Here is a 24,720-nt window from a genome sequence, read left to right as displayed (position 1 = left end):
CCACAGCTGGTAGCCAGGCAGTCTGCCAGTGTGCTGGGCACACCAACCATTTCTCATGATAAATAGCAGCTGAGCTAGATTTATTTTATTTTTTTTTTGGGGGGGGGGGAAGCTTTGAAACACGTTGAGCTTGCCATGTGGGAAAAAGTTCTGTTAGTCCTGTGCTTGTCTGCATCCGTTTGCAGCAAAGGCACCGTGAGTTTGGGAGCATATTTTCGCTCCTGGCTTAAAACTTTCTTTCAGCATATTGTGCATGCGTGCACAAAACCTGTTGTTAAGACACCAAGGTCCTGTTTCTAGGTTCAGATCCTCAGTGTGGTTCATGTAGTCTGGGAAATAAAGCTAAAAGTGTGTGTAAATTCAGAGGCTGCTTTTGCAGCTCTCATGTACCATATGCTGCTCTCAGGAGAGTAGGATTTCAGCCCAGCAATCAGGCTCCTATGGGAGTCTTTCCCTGCTGTTTTGCTGCCCGGGACAGAGGCTTTGCATGAAGTTGCTATCCCTGAACTGAAAGGACAGCTGAATGGCTTTCATGTTCTTGTTATTCTTCATGGTCCTGCTTTAAGGGATTGATTCATATTATCAGCGTTGGTTTCCTCCTCTTTCTTCAGGAGCTAAGGTTTAGACGTTACTATTTCAAGGCAGAAAAGGATAAGAGAGGAAGCCACAATATTAATCCCTGAAATTACACACTGATTCTGCTTTTCTAAGGTTATTGTCCTAAAAGAAGGAAAAAAAAAGCTTCTGTTGCTTTAGGACTAGCAAAACTAATCCAGCATAACTTCCTATGGATCTATCTCATTTATCTTTAACTCACTCTTCCAAGCCCATAGTTTCTTCTGGACCACTTGTGGGACTGAATGGCAATGAATGCAGGATTTAGGATTGAGGATTCATTTGCATCCCTAAACTGATTGACATGCTGACTGCCAGCTCTCAGAATGAGGGGTTGGAGCCACACCACAGAGGGGACATCAACTATCATTGATTTATATTTCTTAGCTCTCCATTTCTATAAGAAGAGTGGGCGTTTAGTGTGTCTGAAATGTCTACTTCCATCCCAAGGGTGGTTGAAATTGGCCAATGGATTCAAAAATTATTAGAGGGGATTAAAAGACAGACAGCATGACCAGATAAGCCTTTTTCCTCAGAAAACTAGGCTAAAAAGGGACAAAAAAATCTAGTGCAAGGACTCCTGTGATGTCCTCTCTGCATCCTGCTTTTCTCACCGTCTGTGGTGGTTAATACTGAAAGCTCTGAGTATTTACAAAGGAGTGATGCAGCACAAACAGAAGTGGTGCTCTCCTTTCCCCTGGGTGTTTATTTACATTACACCTGCAATACTGAATGTCACTGATTTGACCCCTCCCACTGAGCCCCTTGTCTCAGCAGCTGAAATCTTTGTGTGTGAGAAGTGGCTCCAGGTTACCCACATCTGAACAGCCCCTTGCTCAAAACAGGATAAAGCTGCCAGGAGACAAGCCCCATGGACTAGTCCCTGTTTGTTGAGGGGATGTAAGACAAGCCAACTAGTTGGTCATTTTTTATCCTTGAGCAGGTGATAAAGACTCTGCTGCTTCTCCTCAGTCAAGGTGTGAACAAGGAAGTATTTTAGTTGAGTAGGGAAAAGATGCTGTGCCCATCTCAGTCCCAAATATATCCTTGACTGGCACCTTTCACAATGGACAACATTTTTCCGTCTATAATCTGCCAGTCCAGACAGACTCTGGGAGGTGGGGAAGCCCATGAGGTGCTGTGCTTGGTCTCTAGATGACAGGTTGCCACTTTGCATGAACAGCAAAGCTGATGACCCTTTGATCCCTGTGCACATCTCAGTGCAAACTCTGTTAATTGTGATCCCATGATCCAGGAGGAGTGTTGGAAAGGGGTTGGGTTTAATAGAGCCTTTCATCTGAGAGAAGACTGCTGGGACAATAGCCAACCTCAGTTGCTAGAAGAAAAATAGTTAAAGCTTGTGCAGGTGTTAAAACTTGGGATTTAATTTCAGACTAAAGACAGACATGTTCTGAGAGATGGATTTTGAAATGCAAAGGAAAGGTATGAGGCTAAGATTTGATGTTCTGGTTATCCTGGCATTTCCAGCCCAATTTTCTGTGTTTCTGTTTATATAGCAGAGCTGGAACAGCTTTTCAAGCAGACACAGAAATCCAGAAATAAAAGGAATAGCTGGTAGTGAACCTGCCACCCACCCACACAAATCCAGTGAGCCAGCTGGGCTGCAGTACTCCTCCCTCTCTCCTTTCCTTCTCCTGTGACATCCCCTTTGTCTCAGTTCCTGAGCTCTTCAAAGCATTGCTGAGGCCCACGAGGCAGCTTTGCAGAGCAGGATGGGGGATAAGCCTGGAGAGACTGTCTTGTCCTTCTGTACCTGTAGGGCTGGGGTTCTAGCAGCTTCTAAGCAGTCTCAGGGAGGAGAGGTTTTATGGCTCAGAATCAGTGCTTTGAACACTACTTGGAGGAATTCGGATGAGGTGGTGGGCAACGGGGTTGTTTGAGGTGATGGACAGCAGGTTAAGTTCACACCTACCAAGAAAAGATTTCACCGGTGCTTGTTTGGGCTCTCAGAGCTTCTGAGTCTGTCTCACCCCAGCTCATGGTGCAGCTGCACTTTCTGTATGGGGGAGGCAGAGGATGATGGGCTGCCAGCAAAAGCTTTGGAGATATGAGATCCCTTCATCTTGCTGGTGGAAGGGGTAAATAACTTCACACCTTGCTATCCTTTGTCAATCCACAGTGTGTTTTTCCAGTGCCTACCTGCAAAATAATTTTATCTGAGGCCTCTGAGTGCTACTGTCAAAGAACAAAAAATAGCAACAGGAATTTTTGGGGCTGGGCTTCAATTTAGAAGCTCAAAAAATTTCTGCACACTTGGAAATCCTTCCCTGCCCTTCCCCCTCAGATGGGCACTTAACATTGTGAAGGAACGTTTAATAGCATGCCTAGTCCTCAGGATTAGTAATTTACTTTGTTGTCTGTGTTAATCTAAAGCCTCTGACAATGTAGCAAAACTTCAGCAAAGTGCCTCCTTAGAGAAATCTGGGAGCAGGGAATTAATGTGGTGTGTGTAAGAAAGCACTGTGCTAGAAAGGGTCATTATCTGTGATCCTGCTGTCCAGGAAGGACCCAGCTGCCTTTATCCTACATCAGGTGTGAACCTGGGGGGGAAATCCTCTGTACCACTGCAGACAGAAAAAAGCTCTGATGTCAGACAGCAGCTTCCCAGCTGAGGTCTGGTGTTCCCTCTCCTCCTGGGGACTGCAGAGCTGCTGCCTTTTGGTGACTTTCTCTCCAGAGGTTAAGAACAGATACTTTCTGCCCCTCCTTGGGTTGGGTTGCTTTTATGGGAGTCGTGGTTGCACATGGTGTGGTCCTGGAGCGGGTCACTGCCCATGCCTGAAGATTGCAAGGTCCATTAAGAAGCACTTTGTGTCTCCACCCAGGCCTTGATCCCTTGGCAATGTGCATTCCCTACAAGGTTCTACCAAATGCTCCTCCCACCCCACCCCCCTGCTGAAACAAGCTCACACTCGTTGTTTTCCTTTGTTGCTAATTTGTGGTGGTGTATTTTTCTTCCTGTGCTGCAAGAGATACTGCCTGATGTAACCTAACTCTGACAGACTCCTGAGAGCAGCTCCCCCCACTCTCCTTATTCCTGTTCATCTTGTGGCTCGTTTTGAAATTGCTATTATTTCATCCCTCTGGGGCACCAACTAAGGCAACCCCGATGATGGATGCTGCCAGACCAGATGCATAAATATTAAGAAAGGCAGAAAGAGCCAGACCTGTAATTTCCTTGTGAGGAACAGTGATGGGGATGCTGTTCTTACAGCTGACCAACGCAACTGCAATCTGAGCTTCAGATTTAAAAGCTTGTAGATGCTGGTTAGACTAAGGCTTCAGCTGGGACTGTAACTGGGGTTAAGCAGCTTGTGGTCAGCTGCAGAAGAGAAAACATGCTGGTTACACTGGAAATGTTCACTAGACTACTAATGGGTTTGTTCAGGACACTGTTCTCCAAATGTATACAGTACCTTGTCTGATTTACCTTGGTGGTAGTGCAAGACACGTTTGTGACTAGATGATTTTTGCATAGTTTTTTGAATCTTTACATGCAAATATTGCACCCTGTTCATGACCCTAGAAATGATTATATTAACTGTCAACCTGAGGTGTAACCATTGTAGGACAGTATTAAAAGACACCTGTCTATGTGACCACCTTAATAAATCAGTGTGGGAATCACCTGGAATTGCCAGAGGTTTGGTACTATCGGAAATATTCAAACACTGGAAGAACAGAAAAATCTTGATTAACGCTGAGTTAGCTGTCTCTTCTCTAATGGTGTTTCCAGTTCAATGGATGTCTTGATAATAGTGTTTGGTCTGAAGGCCACAGACTTATTGATGGTCATAGATCAAAATACCATCCCTCCTAATAAATTATGCTGCTCTATTTCTGTTAAGAAGCGCACCAAGGAACAATATCTATAAAAGCAAGGGGAAAATCTGAGTAGTCCAATCAAAGTCTCATAGCACCACTACTCAGGGTAAGAGCCAACAGGATTGAAGTACCTTTCCAGAAGTGACATTTCGGGAATGCAAATTTGATGCTGACAGTGCATCTTTATTTTGGACCCCACAGCACTGAAAGGCTCGTGGTGTTTTTAGAGGATGCCACATTCAAACTTTTCCTTCCTATGACTCATTCTGTATCCCGCTGCCCACCTATCCCACCTTGGAAGGCAGATATAATTTTGGAAATTTAAGGATATATAGATCAGAAATAATGTTAAGGATATGTAGATCAGGAATAAAATTGAAAAGGCACAGGATATTCTTTTTACAACTCAGGGTTGTAGCTAATAGTGCCAAAAGTTTTTGATTTACTAAATCAGCTTAATGTTCACAGTCTCCAAAACACTGTCTGTGTTATTAGCTGTGAGCGTTGAGGGCAAGGGCTACTGGTGTGATCAGACAAAGATCTTGATAACCCTGCACCCAGTCCCAGATGAGTAAACTGACTCTTTGTAAAATCAGGTATTATGAATGTTAAACAATCCTCATCTTGCCAGAGATGTAAGATCTCTCAAGATTTGCATGGAGTCTGTGGGTGATACTGCTGCTCTTCCAAGGATCTTACTTTGTCACATCTCATGCTCAGCAGGAAAAAGGAAGTTCATCACTTTAGCCTTTTCCAAAGCTATTAACTTCCACTTACAAAAAATGTGCAAATTGCCTTCCCCTATTTTAAACTAACGATCAGGGTCCATTATATTCTCTGCAGTAGGAAGATTGGATGGCATCACATTTCAGAGCATCCCAAAACTGACTGAAATTCCAAAATGCCTCACTTCAGTCTGCCTACTCCAGCAAACCCTGACAGCAGCTGGCTGCAGAGTTCACATGTTTCCTTAAGATGAAAACTTTTGCTCTGTGACAATCCATGAGCATCCATTAAAACACAGATTGTGGAGCAGAGCAGATTGTGTGGTACTGCCCATCTGCCCATCGGATAGCCATGCTTACTTCTTAATAAGAGCAAGGAGCTGGATGTAATGTCATGCAGTCATAATTCTTGGCAGTTGCTATAGTTCATATGTTTATTGGAATCTGAAGCTTTGGAGCATTTTTCAGATATCTTTACGCTTCCTGCATTAGTGCTTGGGGTTTTTTTCTCAGCTGAACTCTCAGGCTCCCAAAGTTCTGTTTGGTAGGGAAGGAGCCAGGTGTCCAGGGGAGTGTTTCATGAGGGGAGTGATTATACTGAAAAAAGGTGAATAAGTCCAGAAGCACGTACCTGGGCAGTGCATGTTTGTAAACTCAGAGGGTTTTTAGATGTTTTGAGAAGGACAGGGAGATAACTTTCCTGTAAAAGAGCTGGGTATGAAATGTAGGAGCTATCCTGAGTGATGACAGACTCTCCATTGGAGAGAAAGTGAGTTGTGTCAGACTGACCTGGGAGAAGACAGCACTTTCTGCTGTCTGAAAGCAGACTGCAGTGAGCTCATCTGTCAGGCTTAGGATGTCATTTAGGAGTTGGACTCAGATTTGGAACCACAGCCTGAAACAGAGGAGATTGTAGGACAGCTGGAGTCATGGGAGTGTTTCTATCTTGTTCGTCCAGGAAGCTTCTTCATACCACATGCTGTCTCAGCCACATGGACACTCCAGGAATGCTGAAGGAAGGAAGTCCAACCACAGTCCTGTTATGCATTCCCTGTGCCATGACACTGAGTTTTCAGCATCCCTGTTCACCTAAGACAGCTTGGCATGTGCTCTCAGGCATGAAATGAGAGTGTGCTCCTTGCTATGCAGTTATGAAGGAGAAGAGATGCTCCTGGGGGTTCACAGCTCTTGATGTGGGCTTTGGAAGCTGCAGGGAGGATGATTTCCTGGCTTTTCTGGGGCAGCCCTGAAACGCAGGAGACAAGACTCACAAATCTCCCTCATTTCTTCTTTTCCCAATTGCTTCCATCTGAATTTAGGATGTAAGAGGGCAATAAGAGAGGATGCTTGGAGCTCCCCTGCTCCTATGACGCCAACACCCTGAATAAGCAAAGTAAAGCTGGAGTTTGCTCTCAGGAAGGTGATATGGTATACAGTTTCTTCTAGGACAAAATTCCTTTGTTTAATAAAAGTTCTATTTAAATAATCAAAGTCCCAGGGCCGAGATGCAACTGGCCTGTGTGCCCAAGAGAGCATTTCAGAATACTTTTACCCAACAGTTGGTCTGAGATCAAACAGACTTGGCATTGTGCTGTTTCCTGGATAACACGCCATCATTATTTATTAATCTGCATCAAAGTTCTTGATGTTTTTATGCTCTCAGTTAGACAGAGCCTTATCGTCTGCCTCCCTTTTTTTAAAATTTGTTATGTTTCAAGAAAGTTTTGAAGCTGTTGCAGTGGGAAATCCATAGCTTAAGTGGCAGCTTGCTCATATTTTATTTATTTTTATAATAATCCCGTTGTTACTCATTCAAAGCTCAAAAAATCCTTGTCCTCAGTCAAAACTACATCTAGAGGAGACTGTAATGATGACATCTAGAAGAAAAACAGGTTTTACTCATTTTGAATAGGTATTGTTACTTTTTTTCCTTTCTGATTAAAAGAGATGTAATGTGTTTGGTCAAAAAATAATTTCAAAATTCATTTTTATTTTGGGTTCAAAATGACTATGTAAAGGTCCCAATTTTTTCATATATTTTTAAAACACAAACACAGGAATATCAAGCCAGTGGGAGAACCAGCAAGGGAATGTGATTAGGGTGATTTCTGGCCTGTTTCCCATCGTTCTTGGAGAGAAAATATATTTTTCCTCCTATGAAAAATGGTGATTTTCTCTGATAAATCTGTTCCCTTTTCAGTTTGAAGGCTTCTTTGTTGCAGAAAGAAATTTGTAACTCAAAGTAGATGCTCTTTACTAAAATGCTTCTCTATTGGAAAAGCATTTTTCCATAGAAATAGAGTTTCAATGGGAAATTTGCAGTCAGCTGTTCCATATGACAGGCAGTGCTGCTCCCCCTTCTTCTCAAAAGGGTGGTTTCAGAACCTCCACTTCTGCATATCCACACCAGTGCTGTGGTTTTATAAGAATATTTCCCTATTTCAAAATGTTTTCCTGTCTCCTGTTTTTGTGTAAAACATTCTCACAAAGAGGGAGGATGATTAATTGGAAACTACAGAGGAAACTAGAAAATCAATTGCACTCAAAGAACTGTCTAATGTAGAAACTAAACAAATAAAAAGCCCCAGAGAATTATATATTTTTTCTCTCTCTCCTTATTCAGTCGAGTTTTAACTGTTACTTGGAAGATTTTTCTGAACCAAAACTATAACCATTATCTGTGCACACTGCACGTTGTCTGTGAACATAGCAAACAATATTACAAAAATAGCTGAAAACTGTCTTGATGGACTGCAGAGTTATTCAGACCATTTACACCAAAAGGCATTCTGATCCCCAAACTCACTGTGTTTCTTTATAAAATTAATCCATAAGATTTTTCTGCTCAGAAATGAGTGCGAAATGACTGAACTTTGAAACGTTAAGACATCTCATGTGCTAAACCTCATGGAAGAATAATCTCTTGATAAATTTAGTTTTAAAGTAACGGAAGCATAGATGATTGCAATTCTATTTTCAGACATGCACAGTAAAAACCTTCTATTTAGTTTGTAGTAAGGCTGGTTTAAGTCAGAATGTCCAAATGAAGATGGAGGTGTGAGAACAAGCAGGAGCAGCAGGGTCAGTGTGTTGAATGGTCCTGGCCTGGGGTTTGGAGGCAGTTTTGTGAAGGTGAACCCAGATTGTGTTTACCAGAGCAGGGAGGGGGAAGTGATGAGTGAAATATGAGCTGGTCAGTGCTGGTGGCATCACTAGTCACATCAGAAAGACTTGAAGACCAGGGCCCTTATCTCTGCTGGCTATCTGCACCAGCCAGCAGAAAGCAAAGCATGCTGAAAACATCAGCTCCTGGGATCATTACTGTGTGCTTTGGGTAAGACAGAGGCAGGGATGTCCTGTGCTATCTAGGCCATACTTAAATAACAGATACAAGTAGACCAGGCACTGATATGTGTTTCTGCTTTAGATGCATAAGGAGAATGGAGTTAAGATAAATCAGCAGAACTTTTCATCTTTTTAGCCACCGTGAGTCTAAATGTTAAGCATGTGAACTGGGATTTCCCATTACTTTCTTAATGTGAGTATTCAATTTAATTTTGATTCATCTGGGAATATTATAAATTGTAAGAATTGAGAGGATCAGTAATGCTTTTAATGGCCCAATCTTTCAAGCTAGATGTTCTTCTTGCTTGGGCCGGAGGGCTGGCTTGCAGGCTCCTGTGTGTTTTGTGGTGGCATTTTACACTGCTTTCTTTGCCAGCTCCATCCCTTTGGGGGATGGCAAGGTGAGGTAGAAGTCAGACTTGATGATCCTGAGAGGTCTGTTCCAATCTAAATGATTCTATGATTCTAAGTCATGCTGAAGCCCAAGGCTGCAGTACAAGGCTCCAATCTGGTCTGGTGTGACCATGTCTTCCAGGACATGTCCTTTAACTTCTTTGCAGCTCACTGACTTGGAGATCAAGTGAGAGGCACAATTTCCACAAAGGATGGTGTGGTGGATTAACCTTGTCTGGCTGCCAGGTGCCCACCAAGCTGCTTCCTAACTCCATCTCCCTCAGATTGGATTAACTCACCATAGATGGTTATTAGGTAAAGGGGATCTAATATACAACAATCCTACATAAAGGATGTTGGGACAAATAGGCCCTTGGGGAGTGTGAAATATATCTTGGAGACATGACAAGGAGAATGTGTGAAATGCCATCCAAACTTGTCTCTTTTCTTTCCTCCACTCCGTTCCTCTCTTCTCTGTCTGGCAGGAGAAATAGACAGGAGAAAGCTGGGATCCCAGACCCTTTTATGGAATTAGCAGTTCTGGGAATATTTTTTGAAGGAAAGTAGAGACAGGGAAGGATATTTTGGAGCCTGGTTAAACACTTGTGTGGGAAGAGAGGAACTGTGCCATCACTTGTTCTGCTTTTAAAATCACTATACACTTTGATATAATCTGCAAGACAAGCCCAAGACTGGAGTAGAAGTGACTGTGAACTAGGACAGATGTGCAATTCCAGCTCTTTTTTGGATTGTTCTGTTGTGATCCTCTAGGAGTCATGGATGCCACTAGCCTGTATTCACTCTGTTTTTAAAAATATTAGCTCAAACCAACTTTTGCCTGTGTAACTGCACAATCAGATCTCAAACATCCCTTTAATTTGTAGAAACAAAACATAAGGCAGAAAATATTTTCTAGGTTTTTGAGTCCATGGTGAGTCTATCAGGATAACCTGGGTGACTCTGTTTCTGGGAACAATGTGGTTGTCATTGACTAATTAAATGTGTGCCGTTTGTTGAAATTGAAGATCTATACTTCACGTTCTAAAGTAATTGTGTGCACTGGAAAGCTGTTGTAGAAGTGTTAGTTTGCCACATGCTGGAGTGGAGCAGCCATTCCTTTACCATGGTGTGGTTGGAGGTAGCTGGTCTCTATTTTTGAGAAGAGTCAAGTAGGTGAAAAACTAATGCATGTCACACGCCTTGCATCGTATTCCATAATGGTCTGAATTTTGGGGGGGACATATTTCAGTCCAGACCCCCCCTGCTCTGCCAGGGAAAAGCAGACATGCAAGAGTAGACACGCAGTTCTCAGGCACCTAAAGGTACATATCAACACCTAAATTTCGGTGTCCTAATAAACAAATTGAATCATCAGGATCTTTGCTAGGGTCTGATGCATAGTTTATCTCGTTGAAGTAGACATTGAGAGAAGGAGAGATGACTCACGTCCTAGCACTCTCTACTTCTCCCTGAAAGTCTAACATCCTGCATTTCTTTGGTTCCAATGCATCAGAGAAGCTAGATTTTAGTTGATTCATTCTGTTCTGTCTATGAGGTTATTTCACAAGGGTTTCATATCCAATAGATATCTTTTTTTAGCCAGAAATTTCTAGAATACATTACTTGACCTGTCTGACTTGAGGAACTGCACTGTAGAATGGATAAAGATACAGGTGAGTGTATAGAGGAGCAGGCAGTACTTGAATTATGAGTCTTGTCCATGACACATTAAAATTAAAAGATCTGAACAAAATCTTCGATTGCCTTGTTGAATTTTTATTTTTAGTTGCAATTGTCTCGAAGAAGGGAAAAAAAGGGTCTGAATATTCAAGCAGTACAGTCATTTCTGCATCATTTTAGGGCCCTGTCAGAGTGGGTGTATTATACCTCATAGACATAGTGTCATAAGGGCACCCCAGTATTCATATATATATATATATATATATATATATATATATATGAGGAGATTAGGGTCAAGATATTGAATGATCTCTCAGTGGAATTGCTGCTTATCACTGCTCTTAGTAATCACAGAATCATATCATAGAATGGTATGGGTTGGAAAGGACCTTACAGATTATCTTGTTGCAACCCACCCCTGCCATGGGCAGGGACACCTTCAGCTAGAACAGGTTCAAAGCTCTGTCCAAACTGAAGACTTCCACAACTTCTCTGGGCAACCTGTGCCAGTGCCTCACCACACTCACAGTAAAAAATTTCTTCCTAATATCTAATCTAGACCTACCCCTTTTCAGTTTAAAGCCATTCCACCTGTCCTATCTCCACATGTGCTTGTCAAAAGTCCTTTTCCTGCTCTCTTGTAGCCCCCTTTAGGCACTTGGAAGTTCTGTAACGTCCACCCGGGACATTGTCTTCTCTGGGCTAAACAACCCCAATTTTCCCAGCCTGTATTATTAAGAAAGGTGCTCCAGCCCTGTGATCATCTTTGTGACCCTCCTTTCGACCTGCCCGAACAGGTCCAAGTTCTTCTTATGTTGGAGACCTCAGATCTGGATGCAGCACTCCAGGTGGGGTCTCACAAGAACTGAGCACCAGGACATGGCTGGCTTTCTGGGCCAACCAAGTAATGACAAAGTTATTTTTAGGAATACCGTTTTTTTTTTCTTTCAGGAAGTGCAAACAAGTTCCCAAATTATGTAGCTAGTGCATTTTCCATTTAGGAAACATCCTGCATTGATACCATAATCAGATATTTCCCTTTCACAGGCCAATTGATGTATTATTTTCTGGTTTGTTCATTGACTGCTTGGTCCCATAAGCTAAATTAAGCAAGAAGCCACAGCAGGGTTTGCAATACTAAGCCTCTATTGTGTGATTCCAATGCATTGTGCCTCAGGCCCAATTGAGTATTACCAACCACTCAAGCATGCACTGTTGACACATAAATGCATATTTGGATGTAACTTGTTAGTAAATGCAATGTCCCCAGCAGTTTTATTTGGATGATTATATTATTGCTAATTAACAGAAAATGTCATGACTTTTGGAATAGAATTGTTTGTGCAGTGAGTTATTTACTCTGAAAAATTCTTCCATGTAAAAACATGAAGAAATTATACAGTGGAGAAAGGGGGGAATGTCCAGGATTGCTACAGGGTTCTCAGAAGCATCAGTCTCATTGACATCAGTGGGACATAGCCAAAACCACTCTTGGTAATGTGACTCACTCACATACCTCTAATATTGTCCACGTTCACCACTCTTTAAATGCTTCTCATCATTTGCTCAGATGCACTTTAGGTTTTAGTTAGTGTCAGGAGAAATAAAGTTTAATTCAGCTAACCTGCCAGCAAAATGTAGTAGCTAGAAGGCGGCAATCTTGGCCATAACATTAAAGGCTACCTGATATTTTTTATAAAAAAACAATGAAAAATCCCCAGCTTCTCTGCCTCCATGCTTCTGTCAGCCTCATTTACATAATGGTTTAAGCATTATGTAATTCAAATCAAATTGCTGTCAGTCGACACCAGCATCCATTGCATCTTTTCCATGAAGCTACGCCGAGTTGCTGAAGTAAACTTCTCTGAAAGGAATGACAGAAATCTAATAATTCTGTCTCTCTGACGCCAGGGGTCTGACCCACTGCCTATTGCAGTCATACAAAATATTCCCCTTGAGTGACGTGAGCTGAGGATTGCACCCCCAGAACCCATGTAAGCTCTTAACTCTGATTCCTAAACTTGGCAAACAAACCCAAGTGGTTTTCAATCGCAAACAAGCAGAATATCCCTCCTCTGTGGACAGCAATAATCTCTCTCTGTCTCTCAGGGCGGGGGGGTGGGTGGTGAAATCTCTTCCATCAGAGTGGAAGAGCCACTAGCTTTATCCAAATAGTATTGTCACATTTACAGTGCACTAAATAATGAATCAAATCTTCAATATATCCTAGCAAGCAGCAACCAGCTACTTCTTGATAGGATCCCTGTTGTTCTTCATGACTCTCTATTTCCATTACCAGGAAAGATAATTTTGCCAGCACACTTGTAAATCTGTGCCTTTTTATTTTTTCTCCCGTGCATTTTATTGCAAAAGCAGTGAGAATTTTTGTCATTAGCTGGGGCTCTGTTAGCACTGAACACTATCCAAAGCCATAGACAAACAGAGATCCTTGTATCCTTGTGCAAGGGAACCTACCATGACAGAGAGAGATGCACTGCATGGAGAATAAAGTTATAGTCCCAAAATTTCATAGCATTGATGTGAATGTCACTTGAGAGTTATCGACAAGGACAGGCTTGTGGAACCATTATGTTGACGTGGAATAAAGTAGTTGGGAGGATTAAATAATTTTCTTGGCTAATGAATAGGAAACGGATAGAAGTGGAGAAAGATGGGAAGCTGGGTGTATCATAGGTGTGTGGATAGGGTGGAGTTAAGTGAAGGGTGGTGGTTGTGGAGCAAAACTCTCCTGCTACTGCAGACATGGCAGGACCTGCTGTATTACCTCGTGTCAGTCGGATGCAGGAGGGGGACCTGCCACCTCCCACAGCTTAACTTTGTGTGATTTGGGTCTGTCTCTCCCAGCCTTTCACATCCAATTTTTTCTTGACCCTTCACCTCAGCCTCTTTTTGTTCCTGTCACTTGAAAGAAGGAAAACCTATATTGCTCCATTCACTATTAAAAATGAAGTTTAGTTGTTATGTCATGTTTGTCTCTTAGTTCAGTGGTAAAATCGTGAAAGAGGTCCAGGCTTTGCTTATAGAGTTTCATCCATCTTTTTTAATGTAAACATGTCAGTTCTGATGATTGGCTTTTATAAGTCTGTTGGTTTTCTGCTGATGAAATGTGTCTCCATAGCTTAGATGGGAGGGGATCAGGGAACCCTTACCTATAACTTTGTGGTAATACATCAGACAGCTTTCCAGCCATGGCTCCTTCTCCTCTAGAAGCATGCAGCCAAGATTTTGCTGGCCAGCCTAACGCTGCCTTCTGTCTGTGGCATAACTATCCTATAATGGCTTCAGAATACATTTTAATGGCTGTTTTACAACTTCCTATATCCGTCTTTATGTCTTTACAAAACACTCTGTGAATAAAATGGACAAGATATTTTATTCATGTGAGCATCCAAAGCACCTAATGGTGTGAGCACTGTACATTATATTTGGCACAACATGGAGTTCTCCTGTAGATTTCTTATTTCTTATTCCAAAGCTAGTGACTGCATCCTGAGCCCAAAACATTCCTCTTTCTTGGTAGCTCTTTCCAAGCTCTTTCAGTTCAGAGTAGCAAAGCAGAAATCTTTCCCTGGATCTGAAGGCTGTGTAGTTTATAGTAAAATAACTCTGAGGACAATTTCTAGTTGATTAAAATAGAAATGAAAATCTGTTGGGTACAGAGAATTATAATTTTCAGCAAAATATAGAGATGTGCAGCAACTATAATGGGCTACTTCCCTCTTGCTTATTTATTTCATTTGGATGCAGCGTAATTTGAAATAAAAACACCTGAAAAGAAAGCAGAATATTTTTAGCTCACTAAAAATATATATTTTATCATAAGAGGAGACTTAGTGCCAGCATTTAATTCTTGGCATAACATTTGTCATCCTCAAATACTCTTTCAGTATCGGAATGAAATCTTCTGAATTCATTTCCTTTTAGCACATGTTAGCTTTCTGAAGACTTTATTTTATCAATAAGTCATTGGTGATGTCAGAGTGCCATGATTCTGATGAGAAAGATGCCAACAAAACTCATTAAACTGGATTTAAGAGAAGATAGGCAGAGCTGGTTGTGACGAAAGGCTTGTGTGTTGGTGATGGAGGTTTTGGTTTGGACATTTTGTGCTGTTTGTTTGGTGTGGTTTTTTTCCCCAACAATGTGAATGTAATGAATTCTCTTAAATATTTATTTCTGCCCCTGGTCAGCATTCATGCTGAACAACAGGGCTCATGTTAGGAAATGTGTTATGCAATGTCATATCAACCTGCAGGTTTGTCTTGTGACATGGGCAGCAAGAGGAACTCTGTCTCACTTTTCTTCCTGTGTCTGTTTGGGCTGATTTCAACACTGTACTTTGCCTAGGAGATCTTCAGGAGCTAAACATTTCAGCCATTTCCATCAGATTGTTGTGGAATACAAAGCTTTTCCCTGCAGACCAGCCATGGGAGCCTGCCTGGTCCCCACTAGGCTTCGGATTCTTCAGCACCCCTTTTTGGACCTTCAACTCTGAACTCACCCAACAAGATGTGTATGGGTGAAGGAGCATTTTCAAATTGCCTTCACAGGTTGCAAAAAGCTCGAGATTTTCCAGCTCCCTGGAAGCTTGGTTACCTTCTAGGCCATTAGTTTAATACTTCAATTACATGCTCTCTGGTGCTCGAGCTCTGGTGTGAAGGTGCTCTTTTAAAAAAAAGCATTTCTAGTCAAATATTCCTGATCCTAATAGATCAGTTCCACAGCTGTGACTTCCCTGGGATGGGTAGAGCTGTGCTGATTTGTGGCAGCTTGAGATGTAGCTGATTATATGTGTTAGGAACATGTGCTACGAAAACAATTGTTGTTTGTGGTCTTGACAAAATTATGCTTGTTGGAAAAAACAAACAAACCAGATATCATTTCAAGTAGAAGTAATGAGTGTGTGCTGTGTAAAATTGCAAGGACTGTATTATTCAGTTGCCCCTTGTTTTGATGTGAGCACACAGGCCATCAAAGTGTGTGCTAACAGCCACTGAAATTTTTCAGCTAAAAGAGAATTTCCCATGACACCTCCTAGATGTGAAATGTGAATTGTGGTATAAATATAAGTGAATTAAGTCTCAGAAGGTTATTTGTTTACCATCAGTAAAATTATGAAGTGTGTCTAAGTCACCTAGACTACTTTGGCTTCTTGATCTTTATGGAAAAGGTCTTTATTTGATCTTAATTAAAAACAAGAGTTCTTCATGAAGCCATTGCTTCATGGTTAGAATAAAACTTCCATGTGATCCCATATCAAACTGTGGTCCTTTTAAATATGATGATTTAAAAATGTTTGTGTTTGTGTGTAAATTTATGCATATGTATTTGTGAATCTAGACCAGTGACATTAAATTAGATGTGTCATTGTTCCATTTTTATTTCCCTAGCCTATTATTCTCCTGTTTTGCAGTGCTCTGCAGGTCAAAGGAAAATGCCAAAGAGATTATATGGAAAAGGAGGGGGAAGAGGGGAAGATGACTGTGCTTCATATAGTCTCAAACATTGAAAAGAAACCCATCCACATGACTGTTTTTGATACAGCAGTTAGGATTGCAAAATCCTTATTTAGTCACGAACATTTCTTAAACAAAAGGAGAATTTAGGACTCTTAATTCTTATTTTGTAAGACTTTGGCCTAGCAGAATTGCAGTGGAAATGTGCGTGCTGCCATGGACTATCATCCCTCTCCCCAGCCCATGGCTGGTGGTAGCTTCTTGATTAACACCATGGAAATCTGTAGAGTTAAATAAGTACAATGCTACTCAAGACGAGCGTGTCTGATGGTATCTAAACTTTAGCCTGTAAACACCACTTTCACAATGTTGATTTTTAAGCTTGGTTCCTTTATTATCACTACCAAGTGTCTGAAATGTATGGACATGTGTCCTTGATACTACGTCAGGCCACGTTTGGTGTTGTGCAAGCAGGAGATGGAGGTACAAGAAGTCCTGACTTCTCTGAAGGCAGTGTCCAGCCAGGTGTAGTGCACAGCAAAGACCTCATTCTCCACTTCTCCTCTTGCTTCTGGGGAATGGGACCTCCCTGCTGGCTTGTTGGGACATTGTAAGAGGTTCTGGGTTCTAGGATGGTGGCCTGAGCCCACAAAGCCCATGCCAGAGCAGGAGGGCAGCAAGCTGGAGGTGAGCAGGATCCCCTTCACCTGTATTTACCCCTTCCTGCAGGAAACCTGTTGACCAAGTTGGTCTTTTGGGTGGTGGTCACCTGTCCCCAGGGACTCAGAGAAAGGTTTGCAGGGCATACAGGTGGTGTTCTGAGAACCTGAAAGGCCTTTTGAACTGGAGTGGCTGAAACCTATGACAGTAAGTTTAAAACTGTAATGGCAGACAGCATTTACCTTTCTGAATAAATTCAGGTGTTAGAAATACCTAATTTGTTTGTACTGCTCTCACTTCTTGCCATGCCAAGGAAAGTATGCATCTTGGGGCTTTATTTTCATATGCACATTCTGTTTACATAACCAGGACATTTTATCAGCCAGAACCGATGTTAACTGACAAAACAAGAGGGAAATTTTCATTCTGTGCATGGTGATATCACAGAAACAATGTGTTTGAAGCCTTGCACTTCAAAAATATGCCTGTGAGGAATGGAAACCTCCAGGCTCATATTGTAAAAACGTGAGTCACAACAACTATTATCTCTTAAGAAATGGCATTCCAGCTCTTTGATTCAGTCATTGATGATTTCCCTTTTTAAGTTGTGGTTCTTTCTTACCCTTTTAAGAAATGTCTGGGCTAACCCTGGCTATTTGTAGAAATGTCTGCAATTCATAGATTAAAAGAAATTAGACATAGAAAGGACCCATGAAATTATCTTGTCCATTTCCTGAAAGCATATGAAATTGAAGAAGAATTGTGCTAAGTATATATATATATATATTAAAATTTGGAACTTTAGCTTATATACAATATGAAGACAAAACAAGTCAAGAATTTTCAATGGTAAGGATGCTGAAACATACTTTTTATTTAAATTAAATAGAAGACTTGAAAAAGTCTAATGAAGGTTTTGCAGGATTTTCCAATTCTTTCTAGGCAGTTACCTCTCTGGAATTTGTAGATAAAACTGAAAATATCTGGTTTTGACCAGTCTGAATTTGATTCAATTTACTAATAAGAGAGAACTTTGAGCAAAAATAATTCTCTTTAGAAAAAATAATTAAAACATCTGATTTTGATTAGGTTTTTTCTGGTTATTTTATCTCCCTCACCATCCCCCATCCATTTTTTGTTTCTATTTTTTAAAAATATTCAGCCAGTTCTGTTGCCGGAATGGCTTCTCTTGGAAGTCTTCAGGAAGTCTGCGAAGGATGCTGAATATTCTAGTGGATATTGTAGTTTTTTGTGTTCAAGCAACACCCGCGAAAACCGTGGTGCTTGGCAGAGACATTCCACTCGTTCTCTGACATCTCAGTAAGGACTTGGTGCCCCTCATGCTGTATGACCAATGCCTCCAGCTTGGAAGTAAGGAATGTGGCATGGAGGTGGCTGCCACCAGTTTTCCAGCCAAGGGGGTGTCTGTGTAGGTTGGAGGCAGTTGCCCATCCCGTGCTCCGAAGCACCTGAAGCAGGGAGTTGGTGCAATGTGGGTCTGGAGCACCTGCAGATGTACAGGGGTGTTAACAAATAGTAGTAGTCTTTCTTGCACACGCCCAGATTCTACAGCTGAGGGGTTTTCTCAGTCAGAGACAGCATCTCTGTGTTTAATACCACTTATGGACCTTTTGCCCTTTTATTTGCCTTGTGGCTTTGTGAATCCTTGTCATTTATGACCAGTAAGTTTCACAGGATGACTCTGCACCATGTGGAAAGTGGCCCCAGTGTTTGTTTCAAACCTGCTGCTCTGTGATTTCATTCGAAGTTTCTCCATTCTTGTATTATGAGAAAAAGCAAACAGTCATTCCCTGTTCACTGTCTTTACAGAGCTCATTATTATCTGGACCTCAGCTAACAGCTCACGATGTTCTCCTCTCTGGTTTAGAGACTTATTCTGTGCCCTTCCAGCAGTGATGATCAGCCACCGATTTTCACTGTCCCCCTCAGCACTGAGACAGGTTTCATTTTGAAGAAACAAAAATTGAAAGGACAAAAACCAGATAATTTTCTGACCACCTGTATTGATGTCATCTATAGAAAGCGAAATTCTATTTGCTCACACTGGTGCTGAGTCACAAAGCAGTGAGCATAAGAAACTCAATTTGTGGGAAAGCTTCTAATTTCCTGTTTTTCAGGAGGAATGGGATAAAACAAATGACATGGAGGGGAGAGGGGAAAGGAATAAAGAGAATAAATCCAAAAAAAGAAGAATATCAGAATACTCAAACGCTGGGAAGACTAATTCATTTTAGCCCCGCTTGTTCAAACCAGCAGTAATACTGAGTATAATGTACAAGCTTCAGTAAATCATTCCTATATGATAGACTGTGATCAATGACAATTTAATGAATTCATTTTAAAATGAAGTCAGAATAGGAAAAACAGTAGTTATTTGAAAGAGTACTTTACTCAAGTAAATTGAGTCAATAAATATGCTATTTGTCATGCAGAGTCCAGTTAAAGTCTTGTTTGCTAACAAAAATGCTGTCATCACAGAGCCTAATAGACACAAGCTATCTGGAACTATCCATTGTAAATAGACAAATACCATCTGAAAGCAGAAAACAACAATTGTGGCTGAACAAAGAATTGGATCCTGCTCGTTGCTTAATGCAATAGAGTAGCCCACCTCAAAATCTACTATTTTGTTTGTCACCAACATGTATTCTGATTTAGTATGAATGGTCTGCTGGTGGCAAAAAATCAAGGTCTGTTTTTCTTCTGTGAAATGAGTTTTAATTGTTGCATAGTGAGGGCTTCTCTTGCTGGAAAAACATGCCTCTAAAGTCACTATTAAATTGCAAAATACAGCTTCAGTGAGTTGGATGGATTTGTGCACACTACTAGAACAGGGATAAGCTACATCCTTTTTCAAACAGTAGTTTTACATTAATTTTCACAACTATACATGTTTAGTGCAGATACAAGAAGCCTTTTTGTTCGGCTGTGCTTTTCACACTTGGCTTTATTCATATGAGTTGAAGAGATGTGGCAATTCTCACTTGTTTTCATTCAGGAGGAGACTGGAAGTTTTAACAGTGAAGTACCATAAGGCCAAGATGGTCTTGCTTCACAACTTTGGGTTAGAATCACAGAATCTAAGAATATCCTGCATTGGAAGGGACCCATGAGGATCATCGACTCTTAACTCCTAGATGTTCAAATCGGTATTGAATGGAAGGAGCCTGGTTTTCAGATGTGATGAACTGGCAGCAGTGGCTATTCAGCATCTTGGAAGCTTGACGTGCTCTCATGAAGGTCCCAGGGCTTTTTCAGGCACATTTGGGCTTCCAACATCCTTCAGATTGCAGGGCGTGGAGGAAAAGAAAATGCTCAAAAGTTTTGACAGATATCTTGAAGATGGCATTTCCTGTCCCAAAGGAAAATGAAAATTACATTGCAGAAGCCTAAGACAGAGATTATGAAAAATTTCTATTGGATTTAAGAATCTAAACTTGACCCTTCACTCTTTAAATTTGGAATAGAACAGCTGGGGCATTTTTAGATTTTGCGTCATGTGGCCGGAGATCGGCTGATTTAAATCTGCCCTGCAGTCATCTTAGGCACATTGTTCACCCACTCCCAGAGCTGCATTTTCAAAAATGAGTTAGGAATCCGGATCTCTGTGGCTTTCAATGAAACTTAAGCTTGTATGAATCTGTTACTCCTTAGTTTGGATTTAGGCTCCTGAATGACTGAAAAATTGAAGAGTATTCTGCGCTCTACCTACAAAGACTTTTCAGCTCTGACCATGTGTGATTCCTTATTGAAATTACAGTTTCAGTAATTTTTGTTTTCCCGGATGTTCTATTAACCACATAAAAACAGATGAAGAGTTTCCTGATAATCAATAACCTACAAGTTATTTGTTTGTTGTTTGGTTTTTTTTCATTCTGATGGCTTTGTTCTTCTCGGTTTTCTCCCGCCACTAACTTCTTGGTAATTTTATTTCAGCTGTTTCCACTACTAGGAGTAAAGACCAGTAAAGACAAAGCAGGATGAAAAGATGGCTGACTTCTTGTTACCACCGGGTACTAACAGCTTCCACCGGTTCACGCCTGAGTCCTTGGCTGCCATCGAGAAACGGATCGCGGAGAAGCTTGCAAGGAATGCGAAGCAGGAATACAGAGAGCAGCTGGGCGAGGAAGAGAAGCCTCAGCCTCAGTTTGATTTGCAAGCTTGCAAGAAGCTGCCCGATATCTATGGGACTGTTTCTCCAGAGCTCATTGGGGAGCCCCTGGAGGACATCGACCCTTTCTACAATGACCGCAAGGTGAGCCCCAGCCAAGTGTCCTCCTTGGCTGCTGCTAAAGCGCAGCCACCATCTCTGTTTTGGGTGCTCTGGTTTTTATCTTTCTACAGCCAGTAAAAATGTTTCTTTTCCAGATTAAGAATCGGAGTTTTGGCATGAGCAAGGCTCCCAGAAAACATCTAAGCGGGAGGGCAAAGAGGGATAAAAAACAAAATTAGAACTTGTGTGTTTTCAGATAACCCTGAGTATGAATATACAATATCTGAAAAGAGCAGAGCAGTAGCTGAGTTAAATTAAGCCAGAGGTTTTATCTGCCCTATCTTGCCTACTGCATGAGCTGTGACTTTTCACAGGTCTGTTGTTTATCACTTAAGCCCCTTAATGTTAAGGGCTTCTGGGTGACTTGAGCCTTGTGCAAGCACTCTGCACAAGAGCAGAAGCAACTCCACAACCGTTCCTGGAGAGCAGCATTTCTGTTCCTGCTGAGGAATATTTCAATTCCATTTAAGATGACCAAAACAGAGCTGAAGGGAGATGTGTGAGTAGCGTGTGCAGTGCTGGCACTTTGCAGAAGGGTAAACTTCATCCCAAAGTGAGCATCACCTGATGAGGGATCACGTGTAGGCTGGACCAAAGCCACAACAGCGCAAACAGCTTTTGTCAAAAGGCTGTTGACAGCAGAGCTGGGTTGATTGCTTACTACAGTTTGTTCCCCTTTCCAAACATTTTGCAAAATGGCCAGCAAAATAAAGTTTGGAAGCACAGTGCATTTTTAGGCAGCTTCCGGTTCTTTCGGGTACTTATGTTCCTGATTTTGGGCTATGCTATTTCCTCTAAACAATGTTGGCCATAATGCTACTTCTATTAAAACAATGTAGAGGCAGGTGCTAGAGGTACAGAATAAAAGTTAAATGGATAAAGACAAATAGATTACTTACCTGGAAGGGCCAGAATTAATTTACCTTTTAATTTGCCTGCTATCCCCAGGCACGAGCAGCAGGATATAGATTTGCAATTTTAGTGTCATGAAGTATTTAAACCCAAGGTGGGTGATTTGCTTAGATTTTATATATTGGGTGTCCTGATTCCGTCTCTGAGTGAATATTAGTTCCTCTGTGCTTGTTGGGGCATCTTCAGAGCTCTGCAAATTGGGTCAGCATCCAATTCACCTTTGCTTTGAATTTAATGTAACTTACAGTATTGTTTTCCTCTGCCCATAATTATCTGAGTACAATGAGAGTGCCTCAGCACCAGGGTCAGATCCTGCCATGGAGCTGTGCCTCGTGCACCTTCTTACTTGGTGAGACAAAATACATTGAGAGCAACACAGTGCTCAAAGTAGAGAAGGTGGAGGAACAACACAGCAAGGTCCCCAGCACCTGGGAAGAAGAGCATCACATAAGTTCCCCCACCACATTTTAATCTCCAGGTCATTTTTATTTTTAAAGGTGATTCCGCCCTCTTCCCAGACCCTGATGGAGATGTTGCATGGAACTGTGTAAGGGTTGAAAGGACTAAAAATAGTTGGGATATTACAACAGGACGGACAACAGCTCTTTAGGGAAGGTCTTGGACAAAACATTTAACCAAGCAAAAAGGAATTTAGGGCTCTTGGGAGGGAAGGGGGGAAAAGGTATGGGATACTTGCAGGAATTTCCCAATGGGATGTGGGCTGGGAAGAGCTGAGTATAAATGCAAATACTGAATGTTCTCATTTTCATTTTGTTTTCCAGACATTTATAGTACTGAACAAAGGGAAGACAATCTTTCGATTTAGTGCCACTCCTGCCTTGTATATACTTAGTCCTTTCCATCCAATCAGAAGAGCAGCAATTAAAATTTTGGTACATTCATATCCTTTCTGTTGATTTCCCTCCTCATGTATTTTGTATGGGTTTTAAACACAGATGAATGGAAGTCAGAAGCCATTTTATTTCATTAAGCTGTTTTAAATCTTTTGGCTGAATTTGCTTGCACGAGCAGAAATGCACTTGGATTTTTGGTTTGTTTCATTTTATATTGTTATGTGAGCTATAAAAAATGACTGTATTATACTGCTGGCATCAGATAATGTGAACTGCACTGGAGAGTCTGGTGGGTTTACTCAGGATTAAAAGATGTGAAGGGACTGATCATCTTCACCGAAGAGTCAGTGGAAGAAAGTGGGTGTAGTACCTTAGAAAGGAAGGACACCAGGGGAAATCTACAATAATGGAGATCTTCGCTACCAAGCACTTCAGCAAATTCTCCCAGAGGTGAAACTCTATGACGCCATATGCAGACACAATTTAATTTTGAACTGCCTCAGAACTGAAATTTTTTTCTCTCCTGAAACAGAATATTTTAAAAAATTGTTTTGTTGGTTCTTTTCAGGTTTTCTTATTAGAACGTGTTATACAGGCAGGAGAAAAAGCACAGGCTGTCCTGCTGGACCTTCCAACAGAAGGGCAGTGCCTGATTTCCCTTGACTCTTGTTCTGAAGTCATGGGAGATGCACTGCAGTAGTTGGTTTTGCTTGTTTTTTTAACAAAACCACAGAAACATTATATTCTGACATAGACACATCTCTCTGAAAGGCCAAATTGACCCAAATATTCAGCTTTCTGTGAACATTACTGAAAACACACCCTTCTTTGTGACTTGGCTGCTTTCTCTGTGGGGCACATGAAAAACCTGGCAGTGATAATTCAGAGACTCCACATGCTGCTGTGCTCATTCTGTGATGTTTTAGTGATGGAAATCCCTCATCTGCAATGCTCCAGTCACCATAGAGAACTAACTAATGAAGGACATAGCATCTTAGAATCACTGGTTAATTATCAAGTTTGACGAAAAAAATAGGCAAAGAAACCAAATTCCCAGTGTTTGTCCATGTAGTGAGGGAAAAAATGTGATATTCTAGCAAAAGGAAAAAGAGGTGAAGCTTCTGATTGCAATAATTCTATGCAAAAAAATGAATATGTGATATCAGCCAAAATATTATTATGGTTACTAAGAATACACTGTAGAATTCCGCAGAGAGATTTGCTTGTGGATCAGATTATGTGTGTGAGCAATGCAACATATGATGCCACACACCTAGAGCTCAACAGAGTTTTTAAGTACACTTACCTCAGCACAGCATTGCTGAAGTTAATCAAGGTCAATGCATTTGTCCAGGTGTGGCTAAGAGAAGAATCTGAAAATTGAGCTTCTTAGGAAAAAGTGTGAATATTGCCTCCAGTTTTGGAGGCAATTTTTCTGTCTTGCCCTCACTTTCTTCTACGCTGGCTGGTGAAGCCAAGAGGTCATAGGTTTGTGTAGCACAGGAGCTACGGGCCCTTTGTATCAGTCAACCAGAAGATAAATAAGCAAGAAATCCTTATCGTTTTACTTCCAAGGATAAAGACCACAGAGAAGAGCATTTAAAATATTTGTCAGGAAAGAAATATGGTCAGATGAGGACTGTAAAAATTTGGGAGTGGCAGGTCTGTAGGCAAATATAAATTTAGCTCCCGAAATGTCCAAATTACCACCTTGTGTTGATAATGCCAGGAGATCCAGCAGCTCGAGCTCTGGCAGGCAAGAGCAGGAGACAACAACTCCATCCCAGTGAAACAGCAGCAAAGTTCCTGCATTAGGCACTGATTTGTTTTCTGTCAATAAAGACCTTTTGCATCAACCTGAAACACAAAGGCCAACGGGCTGAGCAGGCAGTCAATATCCCAGGCAAAAGGGAGCCTGA

The 24,720-nt window shown here is 41.4% G+C and overlaps 1 protein-coding gene across 1 annotated transcript in view; it reads left to right on the top strand.

Annotated features, from left to right (window-relative positions):
* The window catches only part of LOC103755782 (sodium channel protein type 5 subunit alpha), a 205,952-nt gene that overhangs the window by 14,190 nt on the left and 167,042 nt on the right, over nt 1-24,720 (top strand). The window contains exons 2-3 of the mRNA XM_018089200.2: nt 20,699-21,017; nt 22,730-22,848. Coding sequence (XP_017944689.1) covers nt 20,751-21,017; nt 22,730-22,848 — 386 coding nt within the window. The 5' untranslated portion in view covers nt 20,699-20,750. The remainder of the gene's footprint in view (nt 1-20,698; nt 21,018-22,729; nt 22,849-24,720) is intronic.

This window comes from Manacus vitellinus, unplaced genomic scaffold, assembly GCF_001715985.3.
Source record: "Manacus vitellinus isolate BGI_N305 unplaced genomic scaffold, ASM171598v3 scaffold_12_pilon, whole genome shotgun sequence".
NCBI lineage: Eukaryota > Metazoa > Chordata > Aves > Passeriformes > Pipridae > Manacus > Manacus vitellinus.
The sequence above is the reverse complement of the archived record's forward strand: the minus strand, read 5'-3'. Positions and strand labels throughout refer to the sequence as shown.